A 13,678-nucleotide genomic window follows, 5' to 3' on the forward strand; every position below is an offset into this window, starting at 1 on the left:
TATATATATACATTCATTTGTATTTACATATATATATATATATATATATATATATATATATATATATATATATATATATATATATATCTACATAATTATTTACACACAATAGTTCGTGAATCGTCGGGAGTAGTCAAAGGTTAAATGGTTTCATGTAAACTGTTCCAAAATTTTAGAGATTCAATTTTACAGACTTTGCTTATCGTGTTGAAATCATATAAGATTAAGTTTAAATTTGGTCAGAAATTCCCGGGTCATCACATCGTCTGCATAAAATTGGGGTGGCGATGCCGGTTTTTTGTTTCCCACACCTCACGCTCTTAGATCCTCACATTTATATCCCTAAAAATTTAAATTTTAAAATTACGTGTTTGGATCTCTTGGATTGTTTTCATGTTGTGACTTTTTTATAATTCTATAGAGATCGTATTTATATGAAACTGAAAGGAAGTCTAAATGATTTTTAAAAAAATTGTAGCTAAGAAAACAGAAAAGAAGATGATGGGGCTCAAAGGTTCAATGCATATACGTACACTAAAAAAAAAAAAATCACTCATAAATTTGAGCTAATTTTAATAGAATCCTTGTGATAGATTTTTTCTAAACACAAGTGACTAACTTATGGTCTCGTATTTTATTCTTTCTCCTCTTTATATTGACGGAGATGCAAAGATAAATGCTAATAAGTCTATCCAAATATGGCAAATTTGATAGCCGAAACTGAAAGGGTGATAACTCTATTCTATTTTCTGGTTTATATTGCCTAGCATTTTGGAAAACACATTCAGGGTAGATTGTAAACTTAAATCAAACTTTAGGGGGCGTATTAGCACATAATATAATCATAACCTCCATTAGCGCGCTGATGTGTGTTGTACTCAAAGCGGTCCATCGTATCGTACCATACACTCACCCACATAGAATATAATCTCCTATATTTCCGGTACAACAATTTATTGGCTAAAATTCACTAGTTCCATTTCTTTCTTCCAATTTCAAAAGGAAGCACAACTTCATTATTTCTGTGATCCTCAACTGAAAAATAAAAATAAAAATTATATAAATTGGTGCATCTTATTTCAGATCCAATTCACAGTCATGGTTTCGTCTGCTAAAATTAAATCCGTTGATTTTTACAGGTTTTATTTCTGATTGATTTTTACTTAGTTTTAATGCCCTAGGTTACTCTACTGTTACTGCTATTGATTACTAATGGTGTTTCTTAGTTAATTGTTCGAAATGTGTGTATATATACACATTTATATGTATATGTATGTATACGTTGCGTAAATGATGTGCATGTGATCGATATATTAATTCTGCTGATACTGAAATTTCTATTAAATATATAGTAATGATAACGAGCGAATGAGCTTAGATCTCCGAATTGAATAATGGATTAGTTTGATTTTCAATTTGAAGGTGTAGAGATGAAGTTCCCAAAATTTGCCCTAATTTATGGTGGTTAGTGCTGGTAGAATTTTAAATGAAATAGGTGATGTAAAAATGTTGTTAGAAGGGTGATTGAATAATGTGATTACTATAGAGTATTCATAGAAGTCAGAACTAGTATAATTTATCATTTATCATAAGTTAAATAGATATATTAATATGCTTAACAGTCTATTAAGTCAAACTAGCAGAGTATCAGAGTTTTATATTCTAGATTTTACTCAGTTATTAGTTGCACATTTGTGTCTGAATAGACCCTGAGTGGCTAAGTTCCCAAAATAAGGGTCCATATTTGACTTTTGAGGGTCAAATTTATACTTTTAATTTGAACTTGGCTGAAGTTCAGTGTTTAAGCAAAGATAGTTTACTTAGTAAGTGAGATTATCATAAAACAGCATTACTATGGAGCTATGTGGCTAATTTTTTTTTTTTTTTTTTTTGTCTGCTTTCAATTTAGCATATAGTAGTTTTACCTCAAATGGAATGTTTTTTTTATTGTTATCTTGGAATGGTGTGAGTATGACATAATTTCCAGATTTCTTTTTCTTCTTGAGATGCCTTGATTCCCTATTTTTTTAATGCATGGACCTTATGAGTTCGAGTAGGTCAAACTATACTTTTGTTTTACATTTATATATATTATATTATTATTTTCTTTTGGGTCAGGAAAATTCCAAGAGATTTGACAGAGGCGTCACTGTCAGGCGCCGGCTTGTCCATCATAGCAGCTCTTTCAATGATGTTTTTATTTGGAATGGTAGGGATCTCATCTTGTTGACCAAGTTCTGTAGTTTTTAAAATATATACACACCATAAATACTTAAAGGATTACCCTTGATTGTGCTTTTCTTCTATATATTTTTTGGACACTTGCTATTGTTATTGCTATTACTTATTGTGCTTTGATTGTAGGAACTACATAATTATTTGAGCATCAGTACCTCGACTGCTGTCATAGTTGACAGAAGTCCTGATGAGGATTACTTACGGATTGATTTTAATATGAGGTATGCTTCATGACATATTATTCTGGCTGAGATAATCTTGTTAATATTGATAGTATCAACCATCTTAACTAACATTGTTTTTTTTACATGTTTTTTAAATAATCATGTATGCCCATTTTGTTCTGTGTGATGGCTAACAGTGATTGAATAATGCCCATGCAGTTTTCCGGCATTATCATGCGAGTTTGCATCCGTGGACGTGAGTGATGTACTAGGAACTGTAAGTTCTAATATCTTGTTTCTTGACCATCTCTTTTGCTGTGCACCCTGCTTGGTCTCTTCTTAAGAGATAATTTATTGTGTTGTCTTTTAATATTGATTATGATTATGATTATGATTATGATTATGATTATGATTATGATTATGACTTTATAGTAATGTGTAACTTATTGACTATGTAAGTGAAGTTTTTTAACTTGGCACACATTGTAATATTGTTGAATGTTGATAAAATGTCTAAATTGCTTGGTAAATAAAATAAAGAAAGACTAACTTGATAAAATCACATGTTCATTTACCGCCTGACTTTTATTTCTCTTATCTGCAGAACAGGTTAAATATAACAAAAACAGTCCGCAAATATTCAATCAATAAACATCTACAAACTATTGGCTCTGAGTTTGACTCTAGACCAGTTACTCATATAGTCAAACATGATGATGAAAATGATGAGGAATATGGCGAAGGATCTGTTACTCTAAATGAACACAATTTTGATAGGATTTCTCATCAGTATGTGAACCAACAAATCCACACTTAGACACTTTGCTATCTTATTTTAATGCTGTTGACTTTTTGGATACTTAGCAACATATTCTTTTGGTCAAAATGCAGGCATTCAATTTTGGTTGTAAACTTTTATGCTCCTTGGTGCTATTGGAGTAACCGTCTGGTATTCTCATTGCCTCCTAATTTCATCTCCTGAAATGACAATTCATCATTTGCACCTCTATTAGATAATGGCAAACTTAATGTTTTCCTTTACTTGTGCATCTGATATACATGGACATGTTTGATGCATCTTAACATGCAAGGGTTTTGTTACTTTGACATTTTTAACTCATCTATCATTCTTTTCTTCTATTGTGTCAGAAACCCTCATGGGAGAAGGCAGCCAAAATCATAAGAGAAAGGTCTAAATTATTTTTATGTATCTGAGAATTTATTAATTTTAATAAATGGTTACCTATTTCTGCTTATGAGCCACTGACTAATTTTTGCATTACCAGACATGATCCTGAAGTGGATGGCCGTATCATCATGGGAAAGGTGGATTGTACCGAAGAAGTTGATCTGTGTAGAAGGTACAGATTTAGTTGTGGTACTGATGATTCATTTCATTAATCTAAAATTTTCCAGTTATGATAATTACTAATCATTTTATTGGATTTCAGTCACCACATACAAGGTTATCCATCTATTCGCATATTCCGTAAGGGCAGTGATCTTAAGTAAGTCACCTTTGTAATCCATTCCAATTTCAGTATGGTTCATTATCCCAAAGGTGGTAAAATGGGTGGGTTGGGTAACAAGACAAAAGGGGTGCGTCTTAATACATGTAAGGTTCGGGTCACATTAATCTTTTTTGATGATATGTTTCAAAACATTATTACAAAGTTATTTAAGATCTAAATATACCAATATAATGATTTAGTAGATTTACATATCAAAACTATATGTACGCTAAGGGTAAATTTTACCCGTTTGACCCATCACCTTTTTAGCTGATTTTTTTATTTTGCGCATTCAACCGGTTAGAGATATAGTATATCCTGAATCGACATCTTGTTTTGATGAATCAGGGATGAGCATGGGCACCACGAGCATGAATCATATTATGGAGACCGAGATACAGATACCTTGGTGAACGTAAGAAGAAAAATCCTTAAAGTGCACGTATTTTTTTATGAATTGGACAGTAAACAACATGATTTTTCAATATCTGGTTTCTTACCCTGTAAACTCTTTAAAGATATATCCTTAAATCATGTTCCTGTAGCTAAATGCTTTTTCCTTACAGACAATGGAGCAATTAGTTGCACCAATTGCATTGGAATCATCAAAGTTGGCTTTGGAGGATAAATCTGGCACAACTGCAAAGAAAAGACCTGCACCACGTGAAGCAGGATGTAGAATTGAAGGGTTTGTACGAGTCAAGAAGGTAAACCCAGATCAGAGGTGGCAAAATGGGCAGTTATGGTAAATTTGTGCAAAAGGGGTCAAAATGTATAGCTTATAGTACGGGTCAAAACACGTAGATCAGGTTTACCCAGCCTTCCACCATTTTTTAATCCATAATTTTTATTAATTCATAAATGATTATACTAGTTTTAAATGTTACTACAGAATTTTTAAATAAATAATAAGCAATTCATCTAATTAGTTTTGGAAGTGTTTCTGCAATTAACTACAATTCGGGAAACATAAAGCCAACTCTACCAATATATGGGTAAATTGCTTAAAGGTGTCACCTCTAACCTACACCGGGAGATAAAAATAAATGTTACTGATCTTACATATCTACTCGTTTTAAATGAAAATTTTATATTATTATTTCATTTCCACACAGGTTCCTGGTAATCTTGTAATTTCAGCCCATTCTGGGGCCCACTCCTTTGATAGTTCCCTGATGAACATGTCACATGTGATATCTTCTTTTTCCTTTGGTAAGAAGATTACTCCAAGGGTGATGAGTGATATTAAGCGAATACTACCTTACATTGGTGTAAGCCATGACAAATTGACTGGAAAGTCATATCTCACTGACCCAGATGATCGTGCAAATGTTACTGTAAGCACTTAGAAATACTTGTATACATTTTTTTTTTAAATATTCATGGGTTTATATATTCATACTAGAGGTGGAAAGCTGGCAGGTTGGGTAAGTCAAAATGGGTAGTGTTTGGTATATTTAAGGTAAGGTTGGGTTGGGTTGGGTCGGGTCGACTCATAACACGATTTTTCTAAATGATTCTTGCTTTTTATATATGATTAGTGTGCTAGATATGATTCGTTATTTTGATTAAACTAACTTTCTTAATTAAAATGATTTAGAGGTCTTATGCTTTGACAGTTGGGTGTGTTTGGTTGGAGGGTTTGGGTATGGGTTTAGAGAATGATAGACAAAATTGTGTGTTTGGTATGAAGGTATGAATTAACAACTAAGAACGATACATTCAAAAATATTAATATGTGAAACCCGTGTAAGGGGGGTGGGGTTTAAAGTGGGAATGAAAGTCAGTGTCATAGTTATTTTACGCATCCAATCAAACACCCCTGACTTTGACTTTGTTTGATTCATTTGCCCTGTTTCCTATTAAGCTATATTTTGATTTTACCTTTTTGACCCCCCAAAAAATAAAACATAACCGAAATCAAACCGTTGTTTTGTGTAAATGGGTTGAGAATGCACTTTATATTATTACATACCTTCAAGGTCTTGAAACTATTTTGGTTTTGTGAACTTGAATTTGTAGGTAGAGCATTATCTTCAGGTTGTGAAGACTGAGGTAATGCGAGCCTCTCATCAACTGGTTGAGGAGTACGAGTACACAGCCCATAGTAGCCTCATACATGCTTACTCAGTCCCTGTTGTAAAGTTCCATTATGAGCCATCGCCAATGCAGGTTTGAAATCTGTCTCCATTATAGTAAAATTTAGTCTAAATTGGTTTTAGTTATCTAAAGCTTGAACCTTTGTTTCATGACCAGGTCCTGATAACAGAAAATCCGAAATCATTTTCACATTTCATCACCAACGTCTGTGCCATTATCGGAGGTGTTTTCACGGTTAGTCTTTATCATATTTGTGTATTTGTTTGGTTAGGTTTTGAGATTACTACTGTTTACTTATATATGGATGGTATAAATTTATCAGGTTGCTGGAATATTAGATTCAATTCTGCACAACACATTGAGAATGGTGAAAAAAGTTGAACTAGGCAAAAACTTCTAGTACAATGTAAACAACTTTTAGCATGTAGCCATCCCAGACAATTGTTTCTATATAATATAATATAAACTATAAACTATGAACCATATATATCTTGTTAGAAAATTTTGGAATTACATCCATCTGCCAAACTAATAATAAGAACTGTGCTATCATCATCATTTTTATATCTCTATTTCTTCATAGACATGCACTGTACAATCACAAGTATTAAATGAACCATGGTGATATCTTATTCGCTTATCGTAGAAGTTACGAATCATATAAACTGAAATAAACAAATCATACTTTTGATAAATCACTAGCCAACTTAAAAAACAAAGAGAAACAAAGAGCCAGCAAAAGCAGAAACAGAGTAAACGAAACTTGTGACGATTGAAGATGCTGCATTTGGAGCTGGAGTCGGGTAATTATCTTCTGTTGATGGAGCAGGTGGTGGAGATGGAGATTCTTCGCTTGCCGGAGGAGGAGACGGAGATTCTTCGCCTGCCGGAGCTGGTGACGGAGGAGGTGATCTGTGGCTTCTGTCCGCCATGACAACAATCACGATCTTCTCGTTGTCTTTACAGTTTTGCACTAGTCCACTGATGAAATAATGAGGCCCTGATTGGGTCAACTTTACCACCGAATGACCATCACTGTACTTAGCCATGGGTGATGCTGGGTTGCAATTGTTGTAATCATCTTTGTTTACTTGAACCACAGAGTCCTTCCCAGCTTGGTACTTAAACACTGTATATAACACCAACACAAAAACAAGAAAATGTAAGAAATGTTTGTACTTTTGAACCCACAAGCCGTAATGTATGAATATTTTGTACTCACAAACGGTGTCACCGATTTGGAAACGGCTTTTTTCGGCCCACTGATTATAGGAGGTCGATGCAAGACTCCAATCACCGGAACCTCCAACCATGAACTCATATGCATAACTGTTTTGTATTAACAATATAAGACATAAAATTGCTGCGGCAATACATACTGATTTTCCCATTAGATTTGTTGAAGAGCTTGAAGGTGAGGATCTAACATGTGATTCAGGTATTTGTACAAGTTTTGATTGTAAAGAGATTTCTTGATAGGCAGTGCAAAGCATAATTAGTATGAGGGAAAGTTTTGTAGTTAACTGCTTTTAGAGGGTTATACTTTGCTTTACCACCATTTTATAAAAATATTCCTAGCTTCCTATCTAATTAAGTTGGTAAGCTCTTTTGGTTAATTATCATAGGCCAAAAAGCCTTTCTCATGACATACCCTATTACCCTTATATTGTAAAGTGTTGGTTACGGAGTACTATCTACCGGGGCACACTGGGATAGAAAAAACTTTTTGCACCTCAACCCGTCAACTTATTTAAGGGTTAATTATTTTCTTGTTTTGGCCATTTGGCAAGTTTATTAACTTTTAATCATCAAAGTTAACAAAAATGATACTGACTTGTTCTATGTTTGCATATAAATAACAGGAGTTAAGCAACATGTATTGTGTATTCATAAACGATTCTTAATGACTAAACTCTAAATGGATGTGTTGTTCTCGCGGTTAGTTGTGCATGCGGAACAAGCAATAAAATAACAATATAGTGAAGTAGTCGCGAATCTAGAATTTGTAGTCACTGGTGTCACCGGTTAAAACCAAAATTTTTTTTTTACTAAATGTCTTATTTCAATGATGTCACTAAAAAATTTACACTATCAACTGGTGTCACTAGTTAAAAATCTAAATTTTTTTCTACTACATCGCGTATTTCAGTGGTGGCTCGTGCAACCACTTGGCCTAAAGTAGTAGATCCGCTCCAGATTAGTGATCTATAGATCAAATTAGAAACAAATCTTATATTTATCTATCACGTAATAATTTGAGTAAACGTTTTCTTAAAAAATAGTTGAATTCTTGGGGGGTGTTTGTGCTTAAGTCTTGGAAGTCAATTATAGTGGAGTGATCTATAATCGTTTAATAGTGTTTGTCAAAGTAAATATTACAGTAAAAGTTAATTAACTACAATTTAAGAGTTCCAAAATGCGAGAATGAAAAAATAACAAGTCTCGCTCCAAAGGAAAACGTGATTATTAATTTTTCATTTTCGTTCAATCCATTCCCTAAACACTCCTATGTAACCTTTCTAAATTAAAATTCCTATAATATCTTGATAAGTTTTCGGTCTTACTCTTAACCTACATACCATTAGTTATCTTCCCCCATATTTAATAGTGTTTGTCAAGTAAATATTAAAAGTTAATTAACTATGATTTAAGAGTTCCAAAATGCGAGAATGAAAAAATAACAAGTCTCGCACAACAGCAAAACGTGATTATTAGTTTTTCATTTTCGTCCTATCCATTCCCTAAACACTCCTATGTAACCTTCCTAAATTAAAATTCCTATAATATCTTGATAAATTTTCAGTCTTACTCTTAACCTAAATACCGCTATAAGTACTGGTTATATTTCCCCGTATTTTATTCATTTATTCAAGTAACATGTTTATATATATTCACGATCATTGCTTTCAAATCCTACAATACATTAAGCCTTTAAATTAATTAATAATTAAATTAATCAATTGAGCTACCCCTCCGTCTAAATTTAATAATCCATGTTTAACTTTTAAAAAAATTTGTATCAACTTTACTTAAAATATATTTATTTGTGATAAACGTCATAATTTAATAAGATTTATCTAAATGCAAATACGTTTAAAACCCAATACATTCATTTAAATTTCATCAAATAATACATTATACAAATAAAAATATTTTAAGTCAAAATTTGTAAAGGAAAACTTGAAAAGTTAATTAGAGACTATTAATTTGAGACCAATTAAGTATTAAATTAACATTTATTTTGCATATATTTCATAGTTAACAATAAGGGTTAAAGCCATAAATAGACCATATACTTTCATTTTTGTCCCAATGTAGGCTATATACTTCAAAAAATACCAATGTAGGTTATATACTCTTAAAAGTTGTATCGATGTACACAAATTTAACAAGTTACCTGCTAAACCGGTAAAGTTAATTATTTAACATTTTTCTTGCATTTTATATGGCTACAAATAGGTCATATACTTTTAGTTTTGTTCCGATGTAGGCTATATACTTTCAGTTTTGTTCTGATGTATCACCAACACGTCATCGTTTAGTTGTTTATCAGGTTAATAAGTTTTTTCCGTTCATATTAGTACACTTTATGAAAGTATGTAGCCTACATTGGTATTTTTCGGGGTATATAGCCTACATCGGGACAAAAATAAAAGTATATGACCTATTTCTGGCTTTAACCCTAACAATAATTACTTATCTATATATATCTATATATATTATAAAGCACGTGCATTTATGCTAACATGTCACATCCTTGTTAATTTTGTCACATATCATTTTATCATTTTTTACCATATATTAATTGATTTCCTCTAATAAAAAAAGTATTCTTCTTCTAAATTCAATACAAATACTTAAATACCAAATGTGACAATATTAATATTAGCTATTATCAGGTATACACGTAAAAAATAGTAAACAATATCTACATCCTACTAGAGAAGATTATATTTAAGCATAAATTGTACTCCATGATGTAGTGACCCGAACTTTTCCATGTTTATATATATATTAAATGAAATTGTTATTTACATGATTAAGTGTTTCCAACATGTTAAGCAATCAAACTTGTTAAGACTTTATTAATTGAAATAGGTTTCATATAGACAATTGACCACCCAAGTTGACCGGTGATTCACGAACGTTAAAACTTGTAAAAACTATACGATGACATATATATGGTTATATATATAGTTAACATGATTTTATTATAAGTATGTATCTCATTAGGTATTTTAACAATGAGTTATATACATAAAAATGAGACTATTAATTTAAGAAACTCGAAAACGATATATATAACGATTATCGTTATAACAACGTCTTACTAGGTACATATGAATCATATTAAGATATTGATACACTTGGTTAATTATGTTAAATGATAAGTAAATATATTATTAAGTGTATTAACAATGAAATACATATGTAAAAATTAAGACTACTAACTTAATGATTTCGAAACGAGACATATATGTAACGATTATCGTTGTAACGGCATTTAACTGTATATATATCATACTAAGATATATTATATATCATAATATCATGATAATATAACAATTTAACATCTCATTTGTTATAATAAACAATGGGTTAACAACATTCAACAAGATCATTAACCTAAAGGTTTCAAAACAACATTTACATGTAACGACTAACGATGACTTAACGACTCAGTTAAAATGTATATACATGTAGTGTTTTAATATGTATTCATACACTTTTGAAAGACTTCAAGACACTTATCAAAATACTTCTACTTAACAAAAATGCTTACAATTACATCCTCGTTCAGTTTCATCAACAATTCTACTCGTATGCATCCGTATTCGTACTCGTACAATACACAGCTTTTAGATGTATGTACTATTGGTATATACACTCCAATGATCAGCTCTTAGCAGCCCATGTGAGTCACCTAACACATGTGGGAGCCATCATTTGGCAACTAGCATGAAATATCTCATAAAATTACAAAAATATGAGTAATCATTCATGACTTATTTACATGAAAACAAAATTACATATCCTTTATATCTAATCCATACACCAATGACCAAAAACACCTACAAACACTTTCATTCTTCAATTTTCTTCATTTAATTGATCTCTCTCAAGTTCTATCTTCAAGTTCTAAGTGTTCTTCATAAATTCCAAAAGTTCTAGTTTCATAAAATCAAGAATACTTCCAAGATTGCAAGTTTACTTCCAAGTTTTCTAAATCCATTCCAAGTAATCATCCAAGATCAAGAAACCTTTGTTACTTACAGTAGGTTATCTTTCTAATACAAGGTAATAATCATATTCAAGCTTTAATTCAATTTCTATAACTATAACAATCTTATTTCGAGTGGAAATCTTACTTGAAATTGTTTTCGTGTCATGATTCTGCTTCAAGAACTTTCAAGCCATCCAAGGATCCTTTGAAGCTAGATCTATTTTTCTCATTTCCAGTAGGTTTATCCAAGGAACTTGAGGTAGTAATGATGTTCATAACATCATTCGATTCATACATATAAAGCTATCTTATTCGAAGGTTTAAACTTGTAATCACTAGAACATAGTTTAGTTAATTCTAAACTTGTTCGCAAATAAAAGTTAATCCTTCTAACTTGACTTTTAAAATCAACTAAACACATGTTCTATATCTATATGATATGCTAACTTAATGATTTAAAACCTGGAAACACGAAAAACACCGTAAAACCGGATTTACGCCGTCGTAGTAACACCGCGGGCTGTTTTGGGTTAGTTAATTAAAAACTATGATAAACTTTGATTTAAAAGTTGTTATTCTGGGAAAAATGATTTTTATTATGAACATGAAACTATATCCAAAAATTATGGTTAAACTCAAAGTGGAAGTATGTTTTCTAAAATGGTCATCTAGACGTCGTTCTTTCGACTGAAATGACTACCTTTAAAAAAACGAATTGTAACTTATTTTTCCGACTATAAACCTATACTTTTTCTGTTTAGATTCACAAAATAGAGTTCAATATGAAATCATAGCAATTTGATTCACTCAAAACGGATTTAAAATGAAGAAGTTATGGGTAAAACAAGATTGGATAATTTTTCTCATTTTAGCTACATGAAAATTGGTAACAAATCTATTCCAACCATAACTTAATCAACTTGTATTGTATATTATGTAATCTTGAGATACCATAGACACGTATACAATGTTTCGACCTATCATGTCGACACATCTATATATATTTCGGAACAACCATAGACACTCTATATGTGAATGTTGGAGTTAGCTATACAGGGTTGAGGTTGATTCCAAAATATATATAGTTTGAGTTGTGATCAATACTGAGATACGTATACACTGGGTCGTGGATTGATTCAAGATAATATTTATCGATTTATTTCTGTACATCTAACTGTGGACAACTAGTTGTAGGTTACTAACGAGGACATCTGACTTAATAAACTTAAAACATCAAAATATATTAAAAGTGTTGTAAATATATTTTGAACATACTTTGATATATATGTATATATTGTTATAGGTTCGTGAATCAACCAGTGGCCAAGTCTTACTTCCTGAAGAAGTAAAAATCTGTGAAAGTGAGTTATAGTCCCACTTTTAAAATCTAATATTTTTGGGATGAGAATACATGCAGGTTTTATAAATAATTTACAAAATAGACACAAGTACGTGAAACTACATTCTATGGTTGAATTATCGAAATCGAATATGCCCCTTTTTATTAAGTCTGGTAATCTAAGAATTAGGGAACAGACACCCTAATTGACGCGAATCCTAAAGATAGATCTATTGGGCCTAACAAACCCTATCCAAAGTACCGGATGCTTTAGTACTTCGAAATTTATGACTTCGACCGTGTTTTCTTTAAAAATGATTGCTTAACATTTTTGTTGGAAACTATATATTATTAACATGTATATATTATGTGATATATTAATCTCTTAACATGTTTGATATTGTGTGATAGATGTCTACCTCTAGCACAAATCCCATTGACTCACCTAATAATAACGAAGAGTCGAATATATATTGGACTGATTCACAAGTTCCCGAAGAAGAACCGGAAGAAGAATCAGAACCGGAAGAAGAATCAGAGCCGGAAGAGGAGGAACCGGAGGAGGAAATAGAATCGGTGGGGGAAATAACAAAACGGTTAAGTAAAAGAAAATCCTCAACCAACCGACCAAGGTTAATTATGGTCAATGGTGTTTCCGCCAAGGAAGCAAAATATTGGGAGGATTACCAATTCTCCGATGAATCGGATTCCGACGAGAATTCCGATGATGTTATAGAAATTACCCCAACTGAATTTAAAAAGGCAAAAGAAAATAATAAGGGAAAGGGCATAAAAATAGAGAAATCTAATTCCAACCCCGATGAACTTTATATGTATCGTCAACCCCCGAAGCCCTTAAGTTGTAACAATGACCCGGGAACCTCTAAACCACCAGGTTTTTCTAAACCGTTGTAGAAAACAACAGCTCGTATACATCATATATCCCTAGAAACTTGGCAAAACGAACCAAAACCGAAGAAGAAGAAACGAGCGAGTCAGAATAAGATAGTCGTATTCGTGTGGTGTAATATATGTAATATAGTGTGCTTATGCTTTATGATATATGTAAAAATTGCTTGTATTAATAAGTATTTTTTTTTAT

At 31.8% G+C, this 13,678-nt stretch overlaps 2 protein-coding genes across 3 annotated transcripts; one reads left to right on the top strand and one right to left on the bottom strand.

Moving 5' to 3' along the window:
- Positions 1 to 1,002: 1,002 nt before the first annotated feature.
- On the top strand, positions 1,003 to 6,577 carry LOC139885970 (protein disulfide isomerase-like 5-4). 2 transcript variants are annotated; one of them, XM_071869715.1, is made up of 15 exons: positions 1,003 to 1,139; positions 2,119 to 2,209; positions 2,365 to 2,459; positions 2,622 to 2,679; positions 3,007 to 3,191; positions 3,294 to 3,351; positions 3,552 to 3,592; positions 3,689 to 3,763; positions 3,854 to 3,910; positions 4,262 to 4,328; positions 4,480 to 4,620; positions 5,029 to 5,250; positions 5,936 to 6,085; positions 6,170 to 6,247; positions 6,336 to 6,577. In XM_071869715.1, the coding sequence occupies exons 1-15, from the start codon at positions 1,099 to 1,101 to the stop codon at positions 6,411 to 6,413; spliced, it is 1,437 nt and encodes a 478-aa protein (XP_071725816.1). In that variant the 5' UTR covers positions 1,003 to 1,098; the 3' UTR covers positions 6,414 to 6,577. The 2 variants fall into 2 exon arrangements, with proteins under 2 accessions (XP_071725816.1, XP_071725815.1); XM_071869714.1 differs by having other exon boundaries at positions 6,170 to 6,577.
- A 90-nt stretch (positions 6,578 to 6,667) lies between these two features.
- LOC139885971 (early nodulin-like protein 9) lies at positions 6,668 to 7,352 on the bottom strand. The gene is made up of 2 exons (XM_071869716.1): positions 7,236 to 7,352; positions 6,668 to 7,142 (listed from the first exon to the last, which is right to left on the bottom strand). Exons 1-2 carry the CDS (start codon positions 7,324 to 7,326, stop codon positions 6,721 to 6,723), a joined length of 513 nt encoding a protein of 170 aa, XP_071725817.1. The 5' UTR covers positions 7,327 to 7,352; the 3' UTR covers positions 6,668 to 6,720.
- Positions 7,353 to 13,678: the final 6,326 nt, after the last annotated feature.

This window comes from Rutidosis leptorrhynchoides, chromosome 1 (genome assembly GCF_046630445.1).
Source record: "Rutidosis leptorrhynchoides isolate AG116_Rl617_1_P2 chromosome 1, CSIRO_AGI_Rlap_v1, whole genome shotgun sequence".
In the NCBI taxonomy this organism is placed as follows: Eukaryota; Viridiplantae; Streptophyta; class Magnoliopsida; order Asterales; family Asteraceae; genus Rutidosis; species Rutidosis leptorrhynchoides.

Excerpts from the sequence above, each read along its gene's own strand:
- LOC139885971 (XM_071869716.1), bottom strand. The coding sequence starts at position 7,326 with ATGGTTGGAGGTTCCGGTGATTGGAGTCTTGCATCGACCTCCTATAAT. Across the intron at positions 7,143-7,235 it reads CCAAATCGGTGACACCGTTT|TGTTTAAGTACCAAGCTGGG; the intron begins GTGAGTACAAAA and ends TGTTATATACAG.
- LOC139885970 (XM_071869714.1), top strand. The coding sequence starts at position 1,099 with ATGGTTTCGTCTGCTAAAATTAAATCCGTTGATTTTTACAG. Across the intron at positions 3,352-3,551 it reads GCTATTGGAGTAACCGTCTG|AAACCCTCATGGGAGAAGGC; the intron begins GTATTCTCATTG and ends CTATTGTGTCAG. Across the intron at positions 3,764-3,853 it reads GAAGTTGATCTGTGTAGAAG|TCACCACATACAAGGTTATC; the intron begins GTACAGATTTAG and ends ATTGGATTTCAG.